The sequence below is a fragment of the Notolepis coatsorum genome (assembly GCF_963971535.1).
Source record: "Notolepis coatsorum genome assembly, chromosome: 3".
NCBI lineage: Eukaryota > Metazoa > Chordata > Actinopteri > Aulopiformes > Paralepididae > Notolepis > Notolepis coatsorum.
This window is the reverse complement of record NC_140167.1, coordinates 175903421-175930561: the sequence shown is the minus strand read 5'-3', so window position 1 is coordinate 175930561 and position 27141 is coordinate 175903421. Positions and strand designations below refer to the sequence as shown.

The following is a 27141-nucleotide window of genomic DNA, read 5'->3' as shown; positions in this document are numbered from 1 at the left end:
GCTTAAGAAAGGTGTTAGGAAAAGCGTTTTTGACATTTGAAGAGCTTCAAACGTTGCTTACTGAAGTGGAGGCTGTTGTCAATTCAAGACCCCTCACCTTCATACACGCAGAGTGCGGCGAGCCTGCTCCGCTAACCCCAGCCCACTTCTTGGTGGGACAGAGACTCACGACCCTACCTCCACTGCCCACTCCCCCCAATTACCACGCTAATGCTGACGCAGCTAAGCTCAACAAACGGTTACAATACCGTCAGAGACTGATCAACGGATACTGGATTCGATGGAAGAAGGATTATTTAATGGAGCTGAGATCAGCACACACAGCATCGAACAAGCCCAGCACATTCAGGGTGGGCGACCTGGCTTTACTGCACGAAGACAAACAGCCAAAGCATATGTGGAAAATGGGTCGCATTGAACAGGTGTTCGTAGGACGGGACGGAAAGGTTCATTCATGTTCGTTAAAACTCCCCAAGAATCTGGTCCTGAAGAGACCGGTACAGCTGCTGTACCCCTTGGAACTAGAAGAATGATGACACCATGGGAGCTCATCGGGGGGGAGTTTGTTGTGACTTTTTGATAGTAATATATAATTTGAACAGCTTGAAATATATCATTTATTATTGTAGCAAAAGGTGTAATCGAATTGGCATAAATATGTTTTATAATAGCCTAAATGGAGATTCACGTTAAATTGTTTATCATATTGTTTAGAATTAGATTGCATTATAGGACTGTATGCTCAATGCTCCGGATCTATTACACAGTACACAATGTGGTGCAGCCTGCGGGCGAAGCTAATGGTTGCTAACTACAGTTCATAAGGGGTACCCCAAACATTACATGCCGGCATTAGCATAGGACATTTTTTCTGGTACAGTGGGCCCACATTTTTGGTTTCCTTTAAGTGTGATAACGTGTGGTTCTTTAATAATAAATTCCCATTTAATTAACCCTTTACCTGTGGGGAGGTTACAGACCTGGTGCATCATAAGTAAAGCCCTGGGAGGTATTATTCTCACCATATAATTAAAGCCTGCTAGAGGTATTAGACATGGTACTGACCCAGACGTGGGTGATGAGACAAACACATTGAAGTATATTATTCCTGATGCTAACCCAGAGGTGGGTGCATAATATACGTGTCTATAAGGTATTGAGTACACATGGAGCTATAGTAGGACTACAGTCCATTAGAGCACCCCTATTCATCCTTGTAACTGAACAGTACCAAATAACAGTAAAGACTTAATTGGGGTTCTGTGTGCGTGTCCATTCCTGTGCCCAGCATTAACTCTTTTGGTGTGGGTAACGTATATATGATCAACCCCTTCCTATTCCACCTTTCCCTTTTTATTGTAAGTTCTCTAGTGTCACAGAGGGAGGGTACTGCTTGCGGGGGGAACCCAGGGTATTTATTTACAATTCAGTCACTAGGTGTGGGAGGGTTAAAGAAGCAATTGGGGAACGTGGGAGCGTGTTGGGGAGTACTGTTGACCGCCCTGCTGCAGGGGAGGAAGACCAGAGTACCAGACCAGGTTGGTAAATCCCGGGCCCCATCCACTCCAACTGCCAGCCTCCAGTTGAAGCTCCAGACTCAAAGACGGAGTTGCAGTCAGACAGAGCTCTACTGTGTCTCGCTACCCAGTGATTGTGCCCACCCGTTCCCACTAAGCAGGGATAATCCACCCTGCTACATATGTAATTACACGTGTTTACGGGACACTATAGGTTTTGAGGCGAGCAGATCTGCTAGCGATTGCTTTGGAAGAGCTCCTCCCCCACAGAGCGAGCCTCGATAGTCCGGTGCATTCATTGACTCTCCTGTTGCCTTTCTATCCGAGTTCAAAAGGTAGGCCACCTGGTGATATTCGATCGGTATTGCAATTCCAACGTAGTTAAATGAGCCAGGGACGGCTAGAATGATCCGGATGATGATTTAGAATGGGGATCAGAGGGGAAATATCAAAGGATCTACAAATGAATTTACTCGTTATTGGGTTCAACGCTTGTGGACAATAACGAGTGTACTTGTTATTGGCGCTGAATGTGTTAAGTTAGTCCTGTGTAACAGTGTTGGCTGGTTCTTTTGTTCTTTGTCTTCATTATATATTTTTCATATGTTATTCTCCTCTCCTTTGCCTTCTTGTACTTTTTTTTGTTCTTTCTTTTTTTCTTGTTATTGGCTCTTGTTGATGTGTTTTGAACATGATATGTCTATTTTTTGTTATAGTGTTTGCCTTATGTCTCTGATCTTGTTTTGTGTTCTTTTCTTGATCATATTTACATGTATTACATTCATATTTGATTATGGACATTGATGGGATGGGAGTGGAACTTTATACAAGCCCTTTGGGCTTCGTTCCCTCCTAGCACTGTTTTTAAATAATGTGCTAAATAAATAAACTAAACTAAACTATATTAATGGAGGAATGCTGTGTGATTGAATTGATGAATATTAGCGGTTATTCAATGTACAGTATGCATTGTTATTATATATTTTTTTGGTCCACTTTTTCTCCTTATTTTTCTATTTTTCTCCCATCCCAATTTCGCCTCACCAATTCTCCCCTCCCCTGTCTCGAACGTTGCTAGACTATGCCTCCCACTGGTCGGCTGCAGTGAGGACCAAGCCTTGCATCACGTGTCCCCTCCGGTACACGAGGAGGCAGCTGTCGCCTCTTTTCACCTGAACTGTGCGATCTCTCAGTGGCGAGGAGTAACGCGTGGGAGGCTCACGCTGCCCCCGATACTTCCTGATTCTGCTGTACAGGCGCACCAACCGACCTGTAGGAGTCGCTGTCCACAACGTCCAATCCCCACCCACTGGCTTTCCCACCCTCTAACACTGCCAATTGTGTTAGTATGACGACCGGCCAAGCCGGTAGCAACGCCAAGAGCTGGGCTCGATACCAGCATATCCTGCGTTAGTGGCGAGCGATTTGCCCACTGCGCCACTCAGCCGCCTACATTGTTATTATATTAATGGAGGAATGCTGTGTGATGCTATTAGCGGTTATTCAATGTATACATTGTTATTATATTAATAGATGAATACTGTGTGATGCTATTAGCGGTTATTCAATGTATGCATTGTTATTATATTAATAAAGATGAGGCCGCAATGTGTAGCTGCTTTTGTTATTAAGTACCAAGTACAAAACACCAAAAGTAAAGAAGTGCTTGCCACAACATGCTTATGAATTACAGGTCACATTTATTTACTTTTATCAAGTACAGATTTGTCTAGCACATGTCGGTGATACGCTTCATGCTCTGGAACCTCATGCCACTCATGCCCATCTGCATCTCCCTGAAGCTCCTGTACTCGCCGGGCCTCATGTACATCATCTTTCCTCTGAACTGGGGCTGCTCGTACATCAGCCAGTGACCATCCATCACGTTGCAGGACTGGCAGTCGGACATGTGGTAACGATCCATGATGGAGTCACAGTCCTCGGTCAGCTCAGACATCTGACCTCCGAAGTTCTCCCTCTCGTAGATCTTCATCCTGAACTGTCCCCTGTGCTGTTTGGGAGGAAGGAGATGGGTTGCGGTGTTACTACTAGTATTGACACATTTTAATCAGCTTATCATACCTAGTAGGTGTATGTAAATATGTATTTTTCAAATATATTGATCATTACAGATGAGTGGAAAGCACTAAGTGTAAAGACTGGACAAATGTATCTTTTCCCAAAAATAGTATTACATACTGTAATAATGAATGATATACTGTATGAACATCTAGTAGTGCTGTAATTGTCCAGCGAGGTCTCTTACCTGGGGGATCATCCTGCAGGACCTGATGTTGTCGAACATCATTCCCATGCTCTGCATGCGCTGCATGTCGGGGTACTCTCCCCTCCTCATGAAGAACTGCTGGCCCATGAAGTTGTTGCGCTCGTACACCATGAAGCAGCCGCTCTCCTGCCTGCAGGACTGGCACCTGCTCATGTAGGAGGACATGTCGGGGCAGTCGCTCATGCACTCATAAGAACGACCCTGGAAGTTCTTCTCCTCGTAGAAAGTGATCTGAAAGAGGGAAAATCATGGGTTACATTGTGAAATGGTTACATGGCTGTGAAGCTAATCCACAAACAGGAACTGCTGTCAAATGTGATGAGGAAATAAAGATTTTTTTTTAAATGTGTGGATATATTCAACCAGATCCCATTACCTTGCCCATGATGATGGTTTAGGTAGGCTGCTGTAGACCTGTAGTGCTGTAGGTGGATGGTTCAACTTGCTCTGCCAACTCCACGATTCCAGGGACATTTTATACAAAAGCCAGGGGGCCATGTTGTGTTGTTATTCAAATTTGAAAAACTGATGAACTAGCCATGTGGCTTTTTGATGAACAGGGCTTATAATCATGTTACAATGGTTCCCCATCCATACATTTCTGGCAGCAATGACCCCATTGTCTGTTACATTATACACGTAACCTTTGTGCAGAGAATGTCCCTCCGAACATTCTCTGCATATGGCCTGATAGTCACAGAGAGAAAGGACATGACATGAGCCCTGTTTCCATATCTCTGTCGATCCCGCAGGAGATCCTAATAAAAAAACAAGTTGTATAAATATAAGTAAGGGTAAATATGATGATATCTTATCACTAAATCTATCAGCTATTGATGTTACTGTAGACAATAGAAAGGTCATCGTATAGCCTTAGTTATATCTTGATGAATTTTGGATATACCCCCCCCCCCCCCTGATTTGATTATTTTTGGTGTAAATTCAGTTGTTTGATGTAGCAGATTCATTTATGCATAAATAAATTGGTTACACTTTCAATAATGATTATTAAGTACTGAGGAATTAACCAGGAACTACTGTGTAAGAAACAGTTGATAAACCATCAGTTACTCAGGTCTCAGACCCGACGGCTCAGTGCAGGGAAATCCATCCAGAATGACTTCTACTTACATTTACATTTACATTTAGTCATTTAGCTGACGCTTTTATCCAAAGCGACTTACAAGTTCTGTACAACAAGTCAGCAGGAAGGGTACAACTCTTACAACTGAGTAACAATGTTCATCAAACAGTGCTGAAACGTGGGTGCTGCAGTGTTGAGTGCATAGTAGTAAATATTATTAGTATAGTACAAGGGTTCACAAACTTTTATACCACGACCCCATTTATTTTTTAATCTTTTTGGCGACCCCACACTTAATATATTGCGTAATTTAAAATGTGGAAATAAGGAATATCAAAATAAAAGCACACGTTGAACTTGATCATGCATATCTATTAGAACATTTTATTACAGCACTATGTTATCAATGAAATTAATGAATATTATCAATAAAAGCAACGGAATTGTTTCTGTATACACATTAAAAAAATTTATTTAATAAAAAAAGTGGGTTCACATGCGCTTTTCAAGAATAAAAAATCCGGCCTCACAGAGGTATGTTGATGCAAAGGGGACAAGCTTTCTCAGCGCAGCATTACACAACACTGGGTACTCGTTCCAGAACTTTGAGGGCCTGTCCAGTGAACTTGACTTTCAGTAGCTTGTCACACGAAAGATCAATGAGCCTCCTGCTCAGATAGTGGGCCTGTTGCGTCATGCGTAATGAGCGATCTTGGATCCAGTTGTCCAAATTGTCCGTGCTCTTTTTCGGGAAATTAGTTCCGAAATTGTTCAATGAGCCCTTCTATGTGGCTACAGATGATGGGCTTCAAATAATTTTTTGCAACATTCTGTTCCTCCAAAAAGCCATCAAGCAGAGTAAATACCCCAAAATCTCTGCTGATTATCCTAGTGCCACAAGCAGAGTTTCTTAATCCAGCTCTCCATTTTAGCTGCAAGTCCAAACAGGTCTGTGTCCCGACCTTGTAGTCCCAGATTCAACGCATTGAGGTGGTCAAAGATGTCAGCTAGATATGCCAGCTGTGCCAGCCATTCATTATCAGCACATTTCTCTGTCAATGAGTTGTTTTTGTCTGCAAGGAAAATCTGCACTTCTTCTCTCTCTCCGCGCTTCTGACAACAAACCTATCCATTGCGAGTGTCCAGGTTACACACAAAAGACCAGACGTGGTCTCCGTGATCATACATGCGCAGGATGTAGTGAGATGTGTATTGGAATACTGTGCGTCGGCCTCCGTTGATGAAGGGGCGAGACATGGCAAATACACACAGCTGCCAGGTGGAAAACTCTATCTGAGTTGGGCTTGTCTGTTTTTCTTTTGTCGCCTACCTACTTTGGGTCACGACCCATAGTTTGAGAACCGCTGGTATAGTAGGTAGAGTGCATGATAGTATAAGACAGTAAGAAGGTTAGTGTAGAGCGGAGGGGTCTTGAGGGTGTGTAGTTAGTTAGAGACCATTGACCGGAGGTAGGTTGGAGCCGTTCCCTTCGCTGCACAATATGCCAGGTTGAGGACCTTGAAGCGAATTTGTGCGGCGATGGGGAGCCAGTGCAGGTCCCTAAGAAGTGGGGTAACATGGGCTGACTTTGGTAGGTTGGAGATCAGACGGGCGACTGCGTTCTGAATAAGTTGAAGAGGCTTGGTGGTGGTGGTCATTGGACCAGCGAGCAGTGCATTGTAGTAGTTGAGGCGAGACATGAGTTGGGTGGCCTCTTTTGTCAGGAAGGGGCGGATCCTTCTGACATTGCTCAGGAGGAACCTGCAGGTTCTGGTTGTTGCGGCGATGTGAGAGGAGAAGTTCAGCCGGTTGCCAAGGACTACACCAAGGTTCTTGGCGGTCAGGAACGAGGCTACAGCTAAATTCTCCACTGTGATGGAAAGGTCGGTCAGCGGGAAGGATTTGGCCAGCAGTTAAAGCAGTTCTGTTTTGCTTAGGTTCAGTTTGAGGTGGTTGGTCGTCATCCAGGCAGAGATGTCGGACAGACAGGCTGAGATCCGCTCAGAGACATGGATTTAATTATTGTACTATGTTTTAATTATTGTTGTGCTCATGTCACCTGCCCCAGAGACTACAGTTGAAAATTAGCCAACTTGGCTAAACTGGCATATTTACAGTCAAATGTTCCTTAATATGCACTGTCTCTGTATTTTAAACCAAAAAAAAAAAAAAAAAAATGGATATCTGAGGGAGGAAAGGAGAGGAAGAGTTGAGTATCATCGGCATAGCAATGATACGAGAAGGCATGAGACGTGACAATGTTACCCAGAGATTTGGTGTAGAGGGAGAAGAGGAGGGGTCCAAGGACCGAGCCCTGGGGGGCACTCTCCCGAAGGGGGCGGGGGGCCAACAGGGACCCTCTCCATGATACTCGGTTGTTGAGGTAGGATGTCAGCTATGCCAGTGCCGAGCCAGTCACTCCCATTCCTGCAAGAGATGCGAGGAGGACCATTTGACGCTAGAGCAGCGAAGGTGAGCGCTGTATTGAAGCACCAGTGTTCTAAATATCCTCTGTACACACTCCAGAACTTTTTGTTTAGATTAATTAGTATTATTTTTAATACGATTTTTGTAAACATTGTCACTTTAACACATTCAGCGCCAAGGACGAGTTAACTCGCTTTTGGCCGCCATGCGTTGAGCGCCAAGGATGAGTAAACTAGTTTTTAGATCTTTTATTCGATTTTTATATTCATTATTTACAGGTTCACGGACCTCGGTGTTACCATAGGAAATCATTCTGAGATTCCGAGAGTGCAATACCGGCCGCATCCTGCTAGGTCGCAGTATCGCCCACCCTTTGAAACCTTATTTCACACCGTGTGTTACATCTGAACCCCTCCGGGTGGATAATTTTGGTCCAGGCAAGCCTAGCGGTTCACCCGATCACAGCTCAGCTGATCAGCGTGTGTGGTGTTCAAAACGAATGCCGTTGATGACGATCAGAGCATCAAAAAACGACCCCCCCCCCCCCCCTCCCCTTTGATGCATTCATGATGAAACATAATACCTATTATATACCTTTGAATTGGAAATAGTAGCGTATAATTCACATAGCGCCCTATAACTCAGTTTTTCAGGAATTAGCCCAGATCACTCCTAAACTATACAATATTCACCATGGGATAACGAGCGAACGTATACATGAAAAAAAAATTCTCTTTTTTGCATGTTCGACGGGAGAAAGTAACTGTCAAATGACCATAGTATTGTCTCCATAGCTATAATATAGAATATAGATATAGCTCTCCAAACATAGTGACGCACAGTGAAAATAGGCTATGGAAAGCTGGCGCATTAGCTACGGATAAGGGTAATGGCTGGCGCTGAAAGTGTTAACTGCCAAAAACTTGTTTTTTGTACTGTAAATGAGAGCTATTTTATTGCACTACTTTTATTCTGTGATTTTATAAACTGTGATTTCTATAGTTTTTAGACATGTTATGCCTATTTTTATGTCTGCACTTTATGCATTGCTCTTATTCTGCCAATTTTATGTACATTTTATGCCTATGTTTATTGTATGTCTATTGTACTGATGTGAAGCACTGCAATTCTGCAAGACTGCAATTCTTATGAAAGGTGCTATACAAATATGTCTTTTTATTTTATTATTATAAATATTATTATTATTATTATCATTATGAATATTAACATATTGTTTATCAGGGCATCATGGTGGCTCACCAAGCTACAACACATACAATACCATATAACCACAATATCCTGGGTTTGAATCCAACCCTTGACATTTGTTCCATTTCATCCGCTTCTCATGTTTACTGTCACTCTATGTGTCTCCAATAAAGCAGAAATCCCTCTCTTATTTGTGCCCCTAAAGTAAAGCATCACCACTTCTCAATGGGACACTGCCAGCTGCACTCACACTGGAGTACTTAGAGGAAAAATGTCCTGTTTCTACCGTTAACTATTCTGTCCGAAAAAAATGCTGGCTGCTTCACATTTCATTTAATTAAATTTATATTTGTTTTGTTTTTTGTATTTGTTTTTTATTTGTATTTGTATAGTACATTTTACATTTAGTCATTTAGCTGACGGTTATATCCAAAGCGACTTACTGTACAAGTTCTGTACAACAACACTTGAGTGCTACAGTCTTGAGTGCATAGTAGTATAGACATATTAGTATAGTAGGTAGTAGTATAGGCAAGGTAGATTCCTTAGTAGCAAGTGCATACTAGTAAAAGACAGTACAAAGGTTAGTCGTTTTTTTATTTCTTTATTTCTTTATTTCCTTTTTAATTTCAGATATTGATTGAAGAAGTGTGTTTTCAGTTGACCATGGAAAATTGGGCAGGTTTCGGCTGTCCTGACTGTGGTGGGAAGTTTGTTCCACCATTGTGGAGCGAGGACCGAGAATAGGGTTTGGTATGGTATGGTATGGTATGGTATGGTATGGTATGGTATGGTATGGTATGGTATGGTATGGTATGGTAATGGTAATGCAAAAAACATGTTTCATAACAAAAGCACATCTCAATTTGCACATTCCACAAGCAAAAAGGAGCATGGAAAAGAAAAGAAAGTTTGCCTGCCCCCTTACTCAAAACAATAAATAAACAATAAAAATAGATGGCCTGTCAATTACAATTATTTAACAATCAATACTTACAATAACACCTCACCTCAACCTAGAAGTTTTGACGCCACTTGTGACTGAATATGGACTTGGTTTGGCATGACTTAATTGTTTGTAATGTTTTTCCTTCCTTGTGCAAGACAATTACAGTAACTGATATAGAAAGAAATTATGGCATATACTGTATAATGTCAATCATATTTTCTTTACAGTGTAGCGTTGTTGACAACAACACAATTTCTTTGTGTCTTATCTTATCCTATATATTGTAATGTAAGAAACATAGTAAAGTATTAATGAAAGAATATCGCAATTAGACTAGATGTTTTAACACGCTTGAAATAAAGTTTTGCTAAATGGAAAGATATCACTACGATCACTAATCTTGAATATTGTAGGTTTTGTGCTAATAAAAGAAAAATTTAAATATGAGAATACCATGAATGTAATCATCATGGTTTTGTTGTTATGATCACTGTGTACAGTATACATGATGCAGTCTTGCTAACAGAGGATTGGTAATTGAATGTACAAATATTATTAATATAATACATAAGCCTAGTCATGTAATTTATATAATACTACTACTGGCTGCCTACATTATAGTGAAAATTATTTCAGTGTATATTTGATCAACAAGTGGGTGGTTCTAAGACCAGGAAATGTAAACAGTTATATGATGTAAAAAGAAGAATCAATGCCAATAATGCTAACAATTGTAATCTTTATTAATTAAGAGATTCCATAGGGTTGAAGTACCAAAATAAAGATGAACCAAGAAGAACTAAAAATCATATAAATGAACTAGATGCTAACAGTCTGTCCCCCTCCTAAGTCAATAGCTGATGCCTGCTGATATACAGTAGATACTAGATATAGATAGCTCTCTTTAATCTGTTGGGGGAGGTTATGTAAGTGTCTTTTATATATATATATATATATATATATATATATATATATATATATATATATATATATATATATATATATATATATATATATATATATATATATATATATATATATGTATATACAAATAAATTATATATATGTTTTTTTATATATATAAAAATATATATTTATATATATATACTGTATATATATTTATATATATATATTATTAGTATATATTTTTTTTTTATGTTATATTTTTTTATTTATTATATTATATAAATATATATTAATATAATTTTATGTTCTGGAGGATATGGATGCACATAATCAATTACTGCAGATGTTTATTGATTTATTTACTCTTTATGATGGGCTACACTTATTGAACTATTCTAAATCAGTAATAAATGAACGTTACCTCCGTAAAATCTTTTTATCAACGCAACTCTAAAAACATTCCTTGAAGGCAACAGAATAGTATGTCACCAACACATCCTTGTACTGCTTCGATACACTTTAAAGCAGTCGAGGACATCTTAGAAGGCAAATAGAAGAAAATGCAATTCACAGAGGGGTTAAAAATTCAACATCTTTAATAAAAAATAATTTACAGCAAGTGTCAGCGTAGCGGCTAGAAGTCTGTGACCCTCCTGAAGGAGCCCACGATGGCGCAGGTGGCGCACCACTCGCGGTACCTTCTGTACTCCCCGGCCCGCAGGAAGTACTGTCTGCCTCTGAAGTTGGGGTATTCGTAGAAGATCCAGTAGCCGTTCATCACGTTACAGGAGTAAACATGGCGGTGGTGGAAACGGTCGGACACACAGGGACAGTCATCCATGAACTCCATCATGTGACCGCTGAAGTCGGCCTTCTCATAGATCCGCATCCTATATGAACCACGATACTGTGGGACCAGTAGAGGGAGAACACTTAAAATGGCATCTGAAGTCTCGTCAAATCGATAATAAAAGAAATCTAAAAATAAACCGTCATCAGATTATGTGCCGTGGACGGTACAATGGCGATGTTGTCAACATGTAGCAGAATTCTTGGTGTATGTTTAATTATGCTAAATAAAAAAAAAAACATTATCCATAAGACATACAGTATTTACTCTTATTCACACTCTGACCCTCATGTTGTAGTAGTAGTAGTAGTAGTAGTAGTAGTAGTAGTAGTAGTAGTAGTAGTAGTAGTAGTAGTAGTAGTAGTAGTAGTAGTAGTAGTAGTTAGTACTAGTCGTTTTTTATTCAGTCATCACACACAATACAATAATTCCAGACTGTCAACGTTCTTTGATTTTGGCAGTGACTGAAAAGGTACAGGCTGAAGCATAATGCTTATATTCGCCTGTCCTATATTCTTATCAAATGTATAAAAAAAGAATAACTAATAAAAATAATTCACACTCGTAACCTTAAAAAATATAATCTATAGCTATACATCTACCCTACAGCTATATAATATGTCAGCTCCCTCACCAAATTATAGGTACTCACCATTGGAATCATTCGGCAGGAGCGGATACAGCTGCTGAAGCCCATCCAGCGCTGGTAGTCGGGATACTCTCCCCTCCTCATGAAGTACTGGTGGCCCATGTGGTTGGGCCTCTCGTAGATCATGAAGCAGCCGCTCTCCACCCGGATGGAGTTGCAGCGGCTGAAGTACGAGTGCAGGTCGGTGCAGTCGTTGCTGCACTCATAGCTTCGACCTTGGAAGTTCCTGTCCTCGTAAAAGATTATCTGTGTCGAAAGAAATAATAATAATTAAAGATAATAATAATTATTATAATAATAATTAAGTATCATGAGCAATAGGTTTTAATGGCTGAAAGAAAAAAAGGTCCCAGGGAATATAATAATAGTAAAAGTTATGTGTTCCCACATGAAACAACACAGAGAGTGGACTGATGGTGGACATGGTGGCCACGGTTTACAGTTCATTTCCCCCCCAGAGAGAAAAAAAGTACTTACCTTACCCATGGTCTCCGTTGGAGAGATTCCACATGTTTTCAGTGGTTTTTATACTGCCTCTCTTCACAAACAAAGTATTGTTATTCAAATGCTCACAGTTATAATTGAAGGCTACTGGCACATGTAAACCTTTTTGTCAGAGGAAATATGGATTTGTATTTGGGAAAAAAGGATAAATAATTAACAGGTTTGGTGTTTTGACACGTGTGGACAAAGGAAAAGACTAGTATGGTGTCCACACGTCCAGTGGACAATGGCTACAGAACAATATGGAAACACCCCTTTTAGCATTAAATATGTTGCGTAACGGAGCAGGAAGCCATTCGCTCTGCCTACCTGCTTAGCAGCCCCACTGTATGCAAATAAGTAAGTGTGTACATGGACTATTGCATTGTGTACTACTTTGAACATATAGGAATTGTCATGGTTTGTATTGTACATGCTCATACGATGTATATATTAATATAATTTTTAATCAACTTGTATGTAAATCCTCTACTTTAATTACTACAATCCCTTCCGTTTTAAGCTTCTCCTATACCACTGACGTTCCAGTCTTTGCGTCCTCATATCTGGCAAACAGCTGTTGATGGACTACAATTCCCTTGCTCTACTACTGCCGTACTTGACTCTTTCAAGCGTTCCCCCAGAAATATAACCCAGTATGATTTTCTCTGTGATCTGCAGGTCAATGTGAGCCAAGTAGGCTAATGACTGAATAAATTCATCACGTTTTTGTGTTCTCTTGATTAAGCGACAATATTTAGAATTTAGGTTTCAATATTATCCTTCTAACACACAAATATACAGTACACATAGTTCTACTCTGAAAGCAGCTATGTTATATAATGTTGTTGTGACCTCTGTGTCCATGGTACCTAAAGGTAAACAAACATAGCCTACTGTACTTTCTAAGGTGATGATTTGAGGCCTGGTTTTAAAAAGAAAAGACAGAATACATTACTATGCCTGTGGCAATGGCTAATGGGGATCCGAATAAACTAAACTAAACTAAACTAATTGATTATCTATCAATTAGACCAACAGGGATTTAATGTCAGGTGACCGTATGGATTATTTTGTTAATGCAGAAACCAAAATGCATGTAACTATAGATTTCTTGCCATGTAAACATTTGAATTTACTCATGTAAAGTCCAACAATGATTTGTAAGAATACGACTAATCACAAACGGCCTCTGATCACATACCTTTTCTCGTGGCTATACATAAACATAATATCAATGGGTATTTCACCCAAAAACAAAGTTGTAGGTGTCATGCTCGTCATACCAATATCCAAATTGTGACCATGTGTCATTAATTTGAGAGGAATCTAGGGAAATGCAGTTGAAAAGGGGATTTCCCCCACACTGAAAACATTATTATTATTATTATTATTATTATTATTATTATTATTATTATTATTATTATTATTATTATTATTATTATTATTATTATTATTATTATTATTATTATTATTATTATTATTATTATATATAGTATTATATATAGTATTATATATATATATTATGTAATTATTTAATATACATGAATTATGTAATTATATGTTAATAATAATGTAAATACATTTGTAACAAAACTATATGATAACCCCATAAGTACAGTAATTATTAGTATAGTATATTAAATATAGTGCCAGGGTATAAGCATGGTAAGTTATACAAACCATATGACTTTTGACATTCAACATATGTATTCATATTATTAAAGCACAAAGCAGAAAATAAAATATAAGAATTGTGTGCTGTATAAATCATTTATTATATATATATAATTTACAATATTTTTTTTTTGATAAACTTGTTCTCCCATTTTCTATTTTTCTCCCATCCCAATTTCGTATCGGCCAATTCTACCCTCCCCTGTCTCGAACGCTGTTAGGCCATGCCTCCCACAAGCCGGCTGCAATGTGGACAAAGCCTTACATCACGTGTCCCCTCCGGTACTCGAGGAAGCAGCCGTCGCATCTTTTCACCTGCACAGCGCGATCTCTCAGCATCGGGGGTCTGCGTGGGAGGGACACGCCGCCCCCGTCGCTTCCTGATTCTGCTGCGCAGGCGCACCAACCGACCTGTAGGAGTCGCTGTCCACAACGTCCGATCCCCACCCATCAGCTTCCCACCCCCTAATACTGCCAATTGTATTAGTATGAACGACCAGCCAAGCTGATAGCAATGCGGAGAGCTGGGCTCGAACCCAGCGTCTCCTGCATTGGTGGCGAGCGCCTTGCTCACTACACCACCTAGCCGCCCTTAATTTACAATATATTTGAAGATATTTCCTACAGTCAGAATCAGTCAGAATAAGAGTGTGAATCACATCATACTGTATGTATCAAGCATTTACAAGGAAAGAGAAGAGAACAATCGATTAGCGTAATAGATGGTTAAAGTAACCCTTAATAGAAATATTTAGTACTTTATTGAATTATGTGCCATGCAACATCAGTGTGACAATGACATATAGATGATGATTTATAGCCTTTTCTCACCTTTACAGTCAATTCACTGCCACTCTTCACTCAGCACAGCACAGCCGTGTATATAGTGGTCCTCTTTCATCGTAATGGTATGGATGGAGTTCTGCTAATCCCATCTGGGGTATGAAGGGGGAAATCTGGCTTTGTTTATGCCATATGCTGATGCACGGTAGAGATTAGACTGTAAGAGCTAACCATTTGTCTATTTGAGGCTAACATACTTTAGCCCACATCTGAGAGTGGAATGTAGAAATCAGAATGTCTTTTTCAACTTTGGAAGTGTATATGAGAGAACAGGCCCACACCTGGGCGAACACATTTTGGGAGTTGTGCTGGCGAAAATCTGCTTCCTCAGTTAATGTTGTGGGTTTATATCCATATTGTGAAGTTTGAGTTACATGATGTGTTTTGTAATGTGGACCTGTGAAGGGATTTCCCCAATGGGATCAATAAAGGAATATCTTATCTTATCTTGTCTAATCGTATCGTATCTTATCTTATCTTATCTTATCTCATCTCATCTCATCTCATCTCATCTCATCTCATCTCATCTCATCTTATCTTATCTTATCTTATCTTATCTTATCTTATTAAGCCCTTGGAGATATGTAACTGTGATAACGGGGAATACTAATAAACTCTACTTGACTACTTTCTCACTACAGTATCTCTCTCCGAGTCTCTCTCTCTCTCTTTCTATTTTTCTCTCTCTCTTGCATTCAGACTCACAAACGCACGTTCACTAAAAACTAGCATCTGAATAGAATGAGATGGACACGACCAGGAAGTAACGTTATGTTAAGCAATCAGTGTTTATTAGGAACAGAGAGACGGTAATTAAAAAAACAATAGGGCTTTAGTTGGAGTCGGTGATTCTTCTGAGGGATCCGATCCTGGGGCTCATGCTTCCCCAGTCGCTGTACCTCCTGTACTCGCCGGGCCTCATGTAGTACTGCTTGCCCTTGTAGTTGGGCTGCTCGTACATCAGCCAGTGGCCGTCCATCACGTTGCAAGAGTTGACGTCGGACATGCGGAAGCGGTCCTGAACGTTGGGACAGTCATCGCTCAGCTCCTGCATCTGGCCGGCCATGTCGGAGTGGTCATACAGCCTCATCTTGTAGGACCCACGGTGCTGCAGCACAGGAGGGCAGACTCACGGTTAACACCCTCAGTATGATAATAGGCTTGTTAACCCTTTCACTACCAAAGGGTTAACCCTTTCACTGCGACAATACAGAAGGTTAACCCTTTCACTGCCACACGACAACGGTTAACCGCCTGTGGTGTGGTAGTGAAAGGGTTAACCTTCTGTAGTGTGGTAGTGAAAGGGTTCATTGAGGTTTATTGGTTGGCGAGATACTGTATGTGCCACAACTCCATTATTGGTTTGTTGTTTCTTGATTAACCAAAATAGACATACATGTAGCAACAAACTAGTAGCAACAAAGATGTTCAATCACAAAGTCACATTCATTCATTCATTCATTCATTCATTCATTCATTCATTCATTCATTCATTCATTCATTCATTCATTCATTCATTCACTCATTAATTCATTCATGACAGTATTATACAGTATTTCACAGTGTAATACTGAAGTGTATCATCTCTGTCCTTTACTGTAGAGTACTACGGTTCTCACTCCAATCCCAGGCCTCCCGTCTCTATCACTTACCACGGGGATCATACGGCAGGACTTGACAGAGTCATTGAGACCAATCATGCGCTGGTTGTCGGAGTACTCTCCCCTCTTCAGGTAGAACTGGTTGCCCATGTAGTTGGGCCTCTCGTAGACCATGAAACAGCCACTCTCCACCTTGATGGAGTTGCACTTGTTGAAGAAAGAGTGCAGGTCGGCACAGTCACTGCTGCACTCATGAGAGCGCCCCTGGAAGTTCCGGTCCTCGAAGAAGATGATCTGCAACGGGCAGGGGAAAAAATACCATGATATTTACTTTGACCAAATATCTTTTACATTACCGTGTATATAATATTCCAGTGGTCCATCCGATGAAGGCAGTGTAGCAAATAGCAGGCGATGCAGGGAAATAAGCATGCCCAAAAACCCCAAAACCATAAAAAAGACATGCATGCTAGGTATGTAATACTACTGCCATTGCACTTGACCAAGGTACTGGCATTATAACTGAAGTTGGTCCCAGGGGCGCCGCACTGTGTGGCTGCCCACTGCTCCTAAACAGTTAGGATGGGTCAAAATGCAAGAAGACAAATTTCCCCAAAGGGGATTAATAAAGGTTCAACTTAACTTAAAATATAGGATAAAAAAATGAGAAAATGACATGTTGTTTACCTTGCCCACTGTCATGTTGGCGTCAGGCTGTGTTACCGCTCAGTGCTGTCCCTCAGCCGAGCCACTGTCCTTTATAAAAGGAAATCGAGAGACGGAACGAAAGGGCTGCTCTGTGATTGCACAGCATAAAGTATTGTCATTCAAATACATCCCTCATGGTGATGGTGGCTGGGGTGGGGGTACGCGCTGTGGGTGGTGGTACGTGCAGGGGTGGGGGTACGCGCAGGGGTGGGGGTACACGCGGGGGGGGACGTGCGGGGGGGCTGTTTACATATGGACGGCCCTCACTGTGTAACGAGCTATTGTTCTTTCCTAGCGTTCATCACAATTTCATCGAAAACCCTACTGTACGCTCGACCGATAAGCTGCGCATTGCACAGCATCAGCAAATACTATGATCAGGGCCATATACACTATGGCAGACACATGGAAGAGACCCTATAGTATGGGCTACTGAAATAATAAAACATACAGGATTTTTCTTTTATTATTATATATATTTTAATCTTGGTTGAACTGTTTAACAACATTCCAGACATGCAGAATGAAAACATCTTGAGTTTCACAGTATCCAGTCATATGAAAGTCATGGTCGTCGTACATCAGTTATCAATACAGTCATACAGGGGCGGCTACGTGGCGTAGTGGGCAAGGCGCTCGCCACGAATGACGGAGACGCTGGGCTTGCCTGTTCGAGCCCAGCGCTCCACATTGCTTTCAGTTTAGCTGGTCGTTCATACTAATACACATTGGCCGTATTAGGGGGTGGGAAACTGATGGGTGGGGATCGGGCGTTGTGGACAGCGACTCCTACAGGTCGGTTGGTGCGCCTGCGCAGTAGAATCAGGAAGTGTCGGGGGCAGCGTGAGCCTCCCACGTGTTACTCCTCGCCACTGAGAGATCGAGCTGCGCAGGTGAAAAGATGCGACTGCTGTTACCTCAAGTACCGGAGGGGACTTGTGCTATGTATGACTTAGTCCACATTGCAGCCGGCTTGTTGGAGGCAAGAAACAGCATTCGTGACAGGGGAGGGTTGAATTGGATGATACGAAATTGGGATGGGAGAAAATATAGAAAAATGGGAGAAAAAGTGGATAAAAAAAAATCAATACAGTCATACAGTGAAATTAGTCCGGCTTTATACGTGGACGCCTTACCGCTCTGCGCGTCACTGTCAACCCGGTCCGTCTTTGTCACATGCTGTATTGTAAAGCAAACATTACAGTACTCATACAACCAACAGAATACTATGTCAAGTCATGACACTTGATTATTACCAAAGGAGATACAACATTTGAGGTATATCATATTGTGTTAATCTTCAGAGCGGATTCCATTTTGCCGTTCGTTTATAGCAGCGATGAGTTTTTTATCAAGAACAGAGCCTTATTGTTGTCCGGTTTTCTGATTTCCCACTGTATGCAGAATGCTTCCCAATAGATCCCTTATTAATCAAAAATATAAATATCAGAGGAGAATCTATCCTTACTGGTATCAATATTTCAAGATATTCAATATTTCAAGATATTTTATTCTATTTTTATTTTTACTTCTCCACTGTACTATAATTCTATGACCTGTACTATGTCTTCTACTACCTGTACCTCCCCTCCCCCCCATCCCCATCAATAAAGGAATATCTTATCTTATCTTATATGAAGATCATATATTTTTCCTTGAAGGAGAATGACCAGATATAACAAAAACCAGATATCGACCATTCTTGTGTCCCTGTCCGTGATCTTGTGAGTAGTTATCATTGACCGTGTACTACTAAACAAAGTATTTTGACATTAGAGTTGCGACTGATAATTTTTTTTTTTTATAAATAAATAAAAATACACTGTAGCACTCAACACTTTGATGAACATTGTTACTCAGCTGATAGAGTTGTGCCCTTCCTGATGACTTGTCATACAGAACTTGTAAGTCGCTTTGGATAAAAGCGTCAGCTAAATGACTAAATGTAAATGTAAATGTAATGACTGTCTGGCCATATCTTCATATATAGAGTGTAGGCCTACAAAGAGAGGTTTGTCTCTGAGCTCACTAGTCCATGATGCGTCTGATGGAGCCCACTCTGGCGCTCCGTCCACCCCATTCGCTGAATCTCTTGTACTCGCCGCGCCGGACGAGGTACATCCTGCCCCGGTAGTTCGGGTGTTCAAAGAAAAGCCAGTTGCCGTCCGAAACATTGCAGGAGAAGATCTCGTTCATGCGGAAGCGGTCCATGAGGCTGGGACAGTCGTCCACCAGGTCCATCACCTGACCTCCGAACTCGAGCCTCTCGTACAGTCGCACATAGAATGACCCGGGTGCCTGGTTGGGGGAGAGGGAAGTGGGACTGCTTAGCTATGCTCTCGATCATTAACCCTTTCACTACCACACTACCAAAGGGTTAACCCTTTCACTGTGAAAATACAGAAGGTTAACCCTTTCACTGCCACACGACAAAGGGTTAACCCTTTCACTACCACACTACAGAAGGTTAACCCTTTACTACCACACTACAGACCGTTAACCGTCTGTAGTGTGGTAGTGAAAGGGTTAACCTTCTGTAGTGTGGTAGTGAAAGTGTTAATAATTCCTGTCATAATCACAAAATCTGACATTTTATGTGATTTTACATAAAGATTGCCTTGAGGTTTATAAATCTGTCTGTAACTATTTCGTTTATAGACATGTTTTAGCCATATAGGCCTATCTAATAGAAGTTATAACTATGTGACAGCAGAGTTATTATAATTCTTTTTTTATTGATCTTTTTCCCCCCTTTTTCCATACTTTTTCTGAGCAGGCGCCCCGACCGACCTGTAGGAGTCGCTGTTTACAACGACCAGGATACATACCCCACCGGCTTCCCACCCGCTAACACTGCCAATTGTGTTAGTATGGACGACCGACCAAGCCAGAGGTACCGCTGACAGCTGGATTCGATCCCAGTGTCTCTGCGGTGGTAGGCAGGTGATTAGTCCGCTGCGCTACCCGGCCGCCCGTGACAGCAGAGTTATTAATCATTTGCAATGGTTTAATCATACTTCAATATTGTTGTTACTGATTTATCCAGGAAATGGAGCTCACCATGGGAATGATGTGACAGGAGCTGATAGCATCGTTGGCACCCATCCAGTTCTGGTAGTCAGGGTACTCGCCTCTCCCCAGGTAGTACTGGTTCCCCATGTAGTTGGGTCGCTCGTAGATCATGAAGGAGCCGCACTCCACCTTGATGGAGTTGCAGCGGCTCAGTTGGCACAGAAAATCCATGCAGTCATTGCAGCAGTCATAATGGCGCCCACCAAAGTTCTTCTCCTCGTAGAAAACAATCTATAATGATGTAAACGATGCCTTGTTGGTGAAAAGATGGATTTTGTTGCATGTAAATCATGTCAAACCTCTACAAATTCATCAGCTTGGCGAATGATTTTCCATAGGCTTTTTCCACAAAGATATGAACACATCTGCTAATGATTTCCAATAAGTATTAAGATTAACAAATTAATAAATAAGAATTATTACACAAACACTTATTACACACACACTGCTGCTACTTACACTGTAGAAAAAATAACATATACTTTCTATTGTATAGTTTGTATAGCTAGAATATACGTTGTGTGTTATTTTTTGTTTATAGTTTATAGTTTTTGTTTGTATAGATAGAATATACGTTGTATTATGTTTACAAATCTACTACGGTTGATGAGCTGGGAAAAACAAGCATCTCATGTTTTTCTGAATGTATGTAAAAAAAATAAAAATAAAAAAAAAGATGTGACAATGAAATAATCTGAATCTGAATTCTTAGTATTTCAAGTGAACAATTGAATTATGTGGATAGCTGACAATAAAGTCCAAGAATTCAAATTAAAGACACGTCTTGTCGTACTTGTTTACTTCACAATTATAGCAGTTTTCCCATAATCACAACATCACACAATCCTTTATCCCCATCCCTGTGGCATCCCCATCCCTGGACGGTGCCAAGTTTACCTTCCCCATTTCAGCTGGGTCGCTTGTGCCTTGTCGTGTGTGGTCCGTCCAACTCTCCGAAGACTCCCATGCACCTGTCACATATATAGTGAATGTAAAACGCAGACTCTGCAGGTGTCATTCATATTGAAATACCCAGTGATCACTTGTTATGAGATACATATGTTCTTTGTTTTTGTTTTTTAAAGAGCAGGGATTGGTCTAATGTTTTGGTGGGAAGTCCTTGTTTTGAAGGTTGACATGTTGGCCTCTGTATATATGTGTGCTATTCTTTTAATCTATTTCCTGGTTAGTAGGCCCAATGCTGTGGAAATTAGGAAAATTAGGTTAGGCTCAGTTTTAATGGTTAATATTCTTGCCAGACAGTTATGTTTAAGCCTAAATTGAGGCCTACTTTAGATGGAGTACTGTGATGATTTCATGTGTGATGACACCTATGCATATCAAATATTGTCTTTCTTCCACTGACTTACTAATATTCTGTACTCTCTAGTTAAATGGAGGGGGAACAGAAACGCAAAAAGAAAAACGTATGTATTCACTTAATTTCATATGAATTAATTTGTATTAATACATTTATGTATTCATATTAGATTAGCCATATTCATATTCCTGGGACCACACACTGACCACTAACTGCTCCTAATAATTAATGCTCTTCTGTATATATTATACAATTACAAACATTTCCATCCAACACTAAAGGAACCATCCCTGACATGCACATTTAAAGCTCCAACAACATTAGATGATGTTTTTTGTACTATAAGTAATAAGCACAGATTGTTGAAGGCTCTGATTTACCAGAAGAAAATTATAGTTTTCAGCAACGTTCTCAACCAATCACACCATAGTGTGTCTTAATCCAATACCCACAAATTATATAGCTTACTGTATATACAAAATAAAAACCAGTAAAGCTCTAATTAGATCTTATTAGATACATTTAAAACGTATGCTCAACTGTCAAACACTGTCAGCCCTTCTGTTGCTAATCAATTTGAGAGCGGATGAGTTATTTCATAATTGCCTGAAATGTAATATTCATGTTGCATTATCCTTTCATTTTTATAATTTGTGTGTTTCATATATGTCCAAAATCTCGGAATTTTTGTTTTGACCATCTTATGTAATAGGCCATAATATCATAGTTTTAAACGCATGGCTGCCAGGTATTACACATCAGAGCTAACTGCACCTGTGAGCTCTGGTATACTGTATACAGAGCTACAGATTCATTCAGAACTGCCCTCTGGTGGTGCAGGGATTTAATCATCTCAATTTAAATTTTGGCGGAACTATCAAATACATCTGGTATTTATTTTTTGTGACTATTCAACAGTAAAATAAAGATTGTTCAAATCATCAACAGAAATGGACTGCACTGAAAGTATACTGATCCCCTACACTCATGATCTCCAACAGAAATGGACTGAACTGAAAGTAGAATGATCCCCTACACACTCATGATCTCCAACAGAAATGGACTGAACTGAAAGTAGAATGATCCCCTACACTCATGATCTCCAACAGAAATGGACTGAACTGAAAGTAGAATGATCCCTACACTCATGATCTCCAACAGAAATGGACTGAACTGAAAGTAGAATGATCCCCTACACTCATGATCTCCAACAGAAATGGACTGAACTGAAAGTAGAATGATCCCCTACGCCGTCGACTAAAGACGCACTTCTTCAACCATTATCTGAAATAAAAAATAAATTAAAACCTAACTAACCTTATTGTCATGCACTTGTCCTAATATACTAACCTACACTGTAGCACTCAACACTTTGATGAACATTGTTACTCAGCTGATAGATTTGTGCCCTTCCTGATGACTTGTCGTACAGAACTTGTTAGTAGCTTTGGATAAAAGCGTCAGCTAAATGACTAAATGTAAATGTAAATGTATGCTCATGATCTCCAATGGAAATAGACTGAACTGAAAGTAGATCCCCTATGCTATATATTTGTTTCATCTTCTCCGGAAATAATTTCTAAAAGAACTTGCCTATGGTGCTTCTAGACTATCATTTTCTTTATGGTATGTTTTCTAATGAGTTTTTTTTTTTTTGTGGTTGGGATGTTTTTGCTTTCTATCTCTCAGAAAGGTGCAGTGACTAAAAGGTGGAAATGAGAGCCGGTCTGCAGTGACTGAGACTCACCTACAGCACTGTAATAGATAACACTTGAGTCTGTGTGGTCAGTGTCAAAACTGCTGCTAGCGCTTTATTCAAGCCTCTGATCAGAGCTAAGATGTCAGGCCATGAGCCCGCCACGTCCACACTGGAGAACGTTCCCTCCATGCGCAGAGAGCAAGAACAAAACCCAAAACACTTGAGCACTGACACCATTTTATTCAGCGTGTGAAACAAGGCAAAGAGGAGACATCTCACGAGGACCGTTCTGTCTTTAGAGATCCATGAGGCGTCTGAGGGATCCGATCCTGGGGCTCATGCCTCCCCAGTCGCTGTACCTCCTGTACTCGCCGGGCCTCATGTAGTACTGCTTGCCCTTGTAGTTGGGCTGCTCGTACATCATCCAGTGGCCGTCCATCACGCTGCAGGAGTTGACGTCGGACATCTGGTAGCGGTCCTGGACGTTGGGGCAGTCCTCGTTCACCTCCATCATCTGGCCTCCCATGTCGGAACGCTCGTACAGCCTCATCCTGAAGTTACCACGGTGCTAGAGAGGACAGAGAGGGACACAGGGTCACTTTCCAACAGCCGCAGAGCCCGCCGGGCATGGACCCAGTGGGACGTCTTCTGTTCTGAGGAGGGCTTTTCTGAGGATTCAGGCTTAGGCTACTTTACTTAATTTATTTAGATTCTAAGTGTTATTGACCATATTTATTATAATGTATAATATAACTGATAGGGCATACAGACCTCATCTGCACCTTTGATCACACTGCCTACTTGCTCATGTGCATATATTCACAGTTAATTATATTGTTTACACTGCCTATTTGTACTTGTCTGTACTACACGTCAAATATGAGACTACAATCACTAGACGTGTGACTCGATACGGCACGGTTGAAGGTCGTGCCAGGGCTGTTGCTGCTGAGCGTGAACCTGCCGTTATAGAGAGGCCCTTACCATGGGGATCATGCGACAGGACCTGACACAGTCGTTCATGCCCATCATGCGCATGTAGTCGGAGTACTCTCCCCTCCTCATGAAGTACTGGTTGCCGCTGAAGTTGGGGCGGTCGTAGATCATGAACATGCCGCTCTCCACACGGATGGACTGGCAGCGGTTGAACATGGTGTGGAGGTCGGCACAGTCACTCATGCACTCATGGTGACGGCCGCCGAAGTTCTTGTCCTCGTAGAAGATGATCTGAATAGGGAAGAAGCAATTCGCATTTAGCCGAGAGACAAAGCGATACTAGCTAGCTAGGGGAGCATGTCTATGTTCCCCGGGTCCTATGTTCCCCGGGTCCTATGTTCCCCGGGTCCTATGTTCCCCGATTGATTGATTGATTGATTGAAAATTTTAGACCACCAGCCCTGATTCCAAACTCTAACCTTAACCAACTTCGAAAGAGGGCCTAAGCTTAACCAGTTCGAAACAAGGCGGACATTAATAATTAATAAAATAATAAAAATGTATAAAATGTTCAATCAATTAATCAATCAACCGGGGAACATAGGACCCGGGGAACATAGGGATGATCCCCTAGCTAGCTAGCGGTGCTAGCTGACTTCCCCAACCTTTAGTTCACTTTAGACAATACCTTTCGACTAAATATTGCTTAGAAACGGGGATAAATTAGGAGTAGAAAAATATGACATCGCAGAAATGTTATGGTGCACTCGCTTGTACAATTGTGCAAGTCTCTTGTAATTCGGAAAAGGGATTTAACACACAAACCTTGCCCATCATGATTGCAGCTGTTTGTTAGGCCTCTCGTTGTGGTATGGCTTGCAAAGTAGCGGTCATGCTTATATACATTACCCTGAGAGCATTGGTACCGCTGTACGTGTTGTTATTCAAATCAGGCCTGGTGTCAGCAGAAAGGTCATGTTACAGCCGCGGCCCAGAGCCAGGCTTCCAGCAGGAGCCACGGCATTCACAGGCTGGACAGGTCAATAGTCACCGTGGAGTCCTTTTTACCCATCTCTGCGTTGATGTCATTCACATTCATTATGTCGCAAAATAATCTAATCTCGTCAAACGTTCACATTCGTTTATGAACATCTGTTTATCAGCAATTACATTTCCAGTAGATGTTTCCTCAGATATGGCGGTTTGATAGATTACAATTAACATATTATGTGGTGACCATATATATATATTTATTTATTCATCAATTTAGAATCAAATACACTGTATTCTTACCATAACTAACTAATTATGTCTTTACTACTATGCACTCAAGTTTCAACACTGTTTGACGAACATTGTTACTTAGCTGAAAGAGTTGTACCCTTCCTGCTGACCTGTTGTACAGAACTTGTAAGTCGCTTTGGATAAAAGCGTCAGCTAAATGACTAAATGTAAATGTAAATAAGTACGTTTGTAATTTAGTTTTATGCACAATAATTAATTTGATTCAAAAAACAAAAGAAATACATGAAATTCCCAGCTTTGTTTGTCGGGCCCCTTGTTCTGACAGGGAAGTCTGCCAACGAGGCATGTTTTCCCCATGTGGAGCTGCACCCTGCGTGACCCCTGCGTGACCCCGACCTATAGGACAGAGGCCCCCAGCGGCGCTTGGTTAATCCATTGTCAGATGGATGTAGAAAGAAAAGAAAGTGTCGCATTCAAGCGGTAAACAGGTCAAACCGTAATCATTGAACGGAGCCAAGGTTATGACACTGCATTTGTAAGGCCTTGGGTTACATGTGTCTTGTTGTGTTTGTGTCTGTATAGGCCTCCTAGATTAAAATTCAGATTATTTTATTGTCACAGCTTTTTTAAATGTACATACATTCAGAAAAATGCTTATTTGTCCCGGCTCCTCAACTGTAGTAGATTGTAAACATAGTACACAACATAAATAAATGTGTATACGTTTTGTATATAAAACTATGAAACGTTTGTAACCTTTGCTAAATGATATACTGAATTATGTTTTTTTTTTGTGTAAATAGTGTAATGTAAAAATGTTAGGCAATTATAAGCCTCGGCTTCAGCCTACACCTTTTTGGTCATTTTATTTTTTTTCGTTTTTTGGGAAGTTCTACTACTATGCTTTGTAAAAAAATTAATAAAAAAAAGACAGAAATAAAATCATTCATTCATATTCTATCTATACAAACTATAACTATAAACTAAATAAGCTATAAATAAACTAAAACTATAATCTAAACAATAAACAACATTCCATCTATACAAATGATACAATACAAGGTATATGTTAGCAGCAGTGTGTGCGTGTAATAGCTGTGCTTGTGTGGTGTGTACTGTAAGTCACTTAAGGTGCTTTTGTGTGTATATGCTCATGTGATAATTCAGTGTCTGTCAGTAGTCTGTTTGCCCAGTGGAAGTAGCTGTTCAGTGTTCTTTTGGATGTGGACCTGAGACTGCGGTACCGTGAGCTCAAACATTTTGGATATTACTATCCAAAAATATAAAATATCTCCATTGGAGTTTGGCTCATTTTGAATAATTGTATTCAGCTTTATATATATATATATATACACACAAACTATATACACACACACAAACTATATACTGTATAGATAAGGCACATGAACCCGTTTTATGAACCAATCAACTGAATTCATTGAAGGTTTATTCACAAAAAGACAAAAAAAGGTTTACAATAGATTCATTTATTCAGAGTCACTTAAAACCATTTCATATCCATAAGCCAGTGTCAATGACTTTAGCATGACCAAAATCAGACGTGGCATTCGTGTATTTGTATCATGTAGTAAAGGCACATTCTTTAATTGACAAGCCAGTGTCAACATAACATCAGAAGGTGTTTCTTGATTCATCTAAAACGTCCACTGAATCGAGA

General features: G+C 40.5%; 5 protein-coding genes across 5 annotated transcripts; all 5 read right to left on the bottom strand.

Annotated features, from left to right (window-relative positions):
* Nucleotides 1–3246: 3246 nt before the first annotated feature.
* LOC311226171 (gamma-crystallin M1-like) lies at nt 3247–4038 on the bottom strand (the record flags this gene model as incomplete). The annotated part of the gene is made up of 2 exons (XM_084311542.1): nt 3784–4038; nt 3247–3528 (listed from the first exon to the last, which is right to left on the bottom strand). Exons 1-2 carry the CDS (start codon nt 3985–3987, stop codon nt 3247–3249), a joined length of 486 nt encoding a protein of 161 aa, XP_084167668.1. The 5' UTR covers nt 3988–4038.
* A 6975-nt stretch (nt 4039–11013) lies between these two features.
* On the bottom strand, nt 11014–12364 carry LOC311226072 (gamma-crystallin M2-like; the record flags this gene model as incomplete). The annotated part of the gene is made up of 3 exons (XM_084311449.1): nt 11014–11286; nt 11882–12130; nt 12356–12364. 3 exons carry the CDS (start codon nt 12362–12364, stop codon nt 11014–11016), a joined length of 531 nt encoding a protein of 176 aa, XP_084167575.1.
* A 3349-nt stretch (nt 12365–15713) lies between these two features.
* Nucleotides 15714–17184, bottom strand: LOC311226170 (gamma-crystallin M2-like; the record flags this gene model as incomplete). Its single annotated transcript, XM_084311541.1, has 3 exons — nt 15714–15989; nt 16534–16776; nt 17170–17184. The coding sequence occupies 3 exons, from the start codon at nt 17182–17184 to the stop codon at nt 15714–15716; spliced, it is 534 nt and encodes a 177-aa protein (XP_084167667.1).
* A 2034-nt stretch (nt 17185–19218) lies between these two features.
* Nucleotides 19219–21168, bottom strand: LOC311226071 (gamma-crystallin S-1; the record flags this gene model as incomplete). The annotated part of the gene is made up of 3 exons (XM_084311448.1): nt 19219–19488; nt 20251–20493; nt 21160–21168. 3 exons carry the CDS (start codon nt 21166–21168, stop codon nt 19219–19221), a joined length of 522 nt encoding a protein of 173 aa, XP_084167574.1.
* A 2409-nt stretch (nt 21169–23577) lies between these two features.
* On the bottom strand, nt 23578–24506 carry LOC311226172 (gamma-crystallin 1-like; the record flags this gene model as incomplete). Its single annotated transcript, XM_084311543.1, has 2 exons — nt 24267–24506; nt 23578–23850 (listed from the first exon to the last, which is right to left on the bottom strand). The coding sequence occupies exons 1-2, from the start codon at nt 24459–24461 to the stop codon at nt 23578–23580; spliced, it is 468 nt and encodes a 155-aa protein (XP_084167669.1). The 5' UTR covers nt 24462–24506.
* Nucleotides 24507–27141: the final 2635 nt, after the last annotated feature.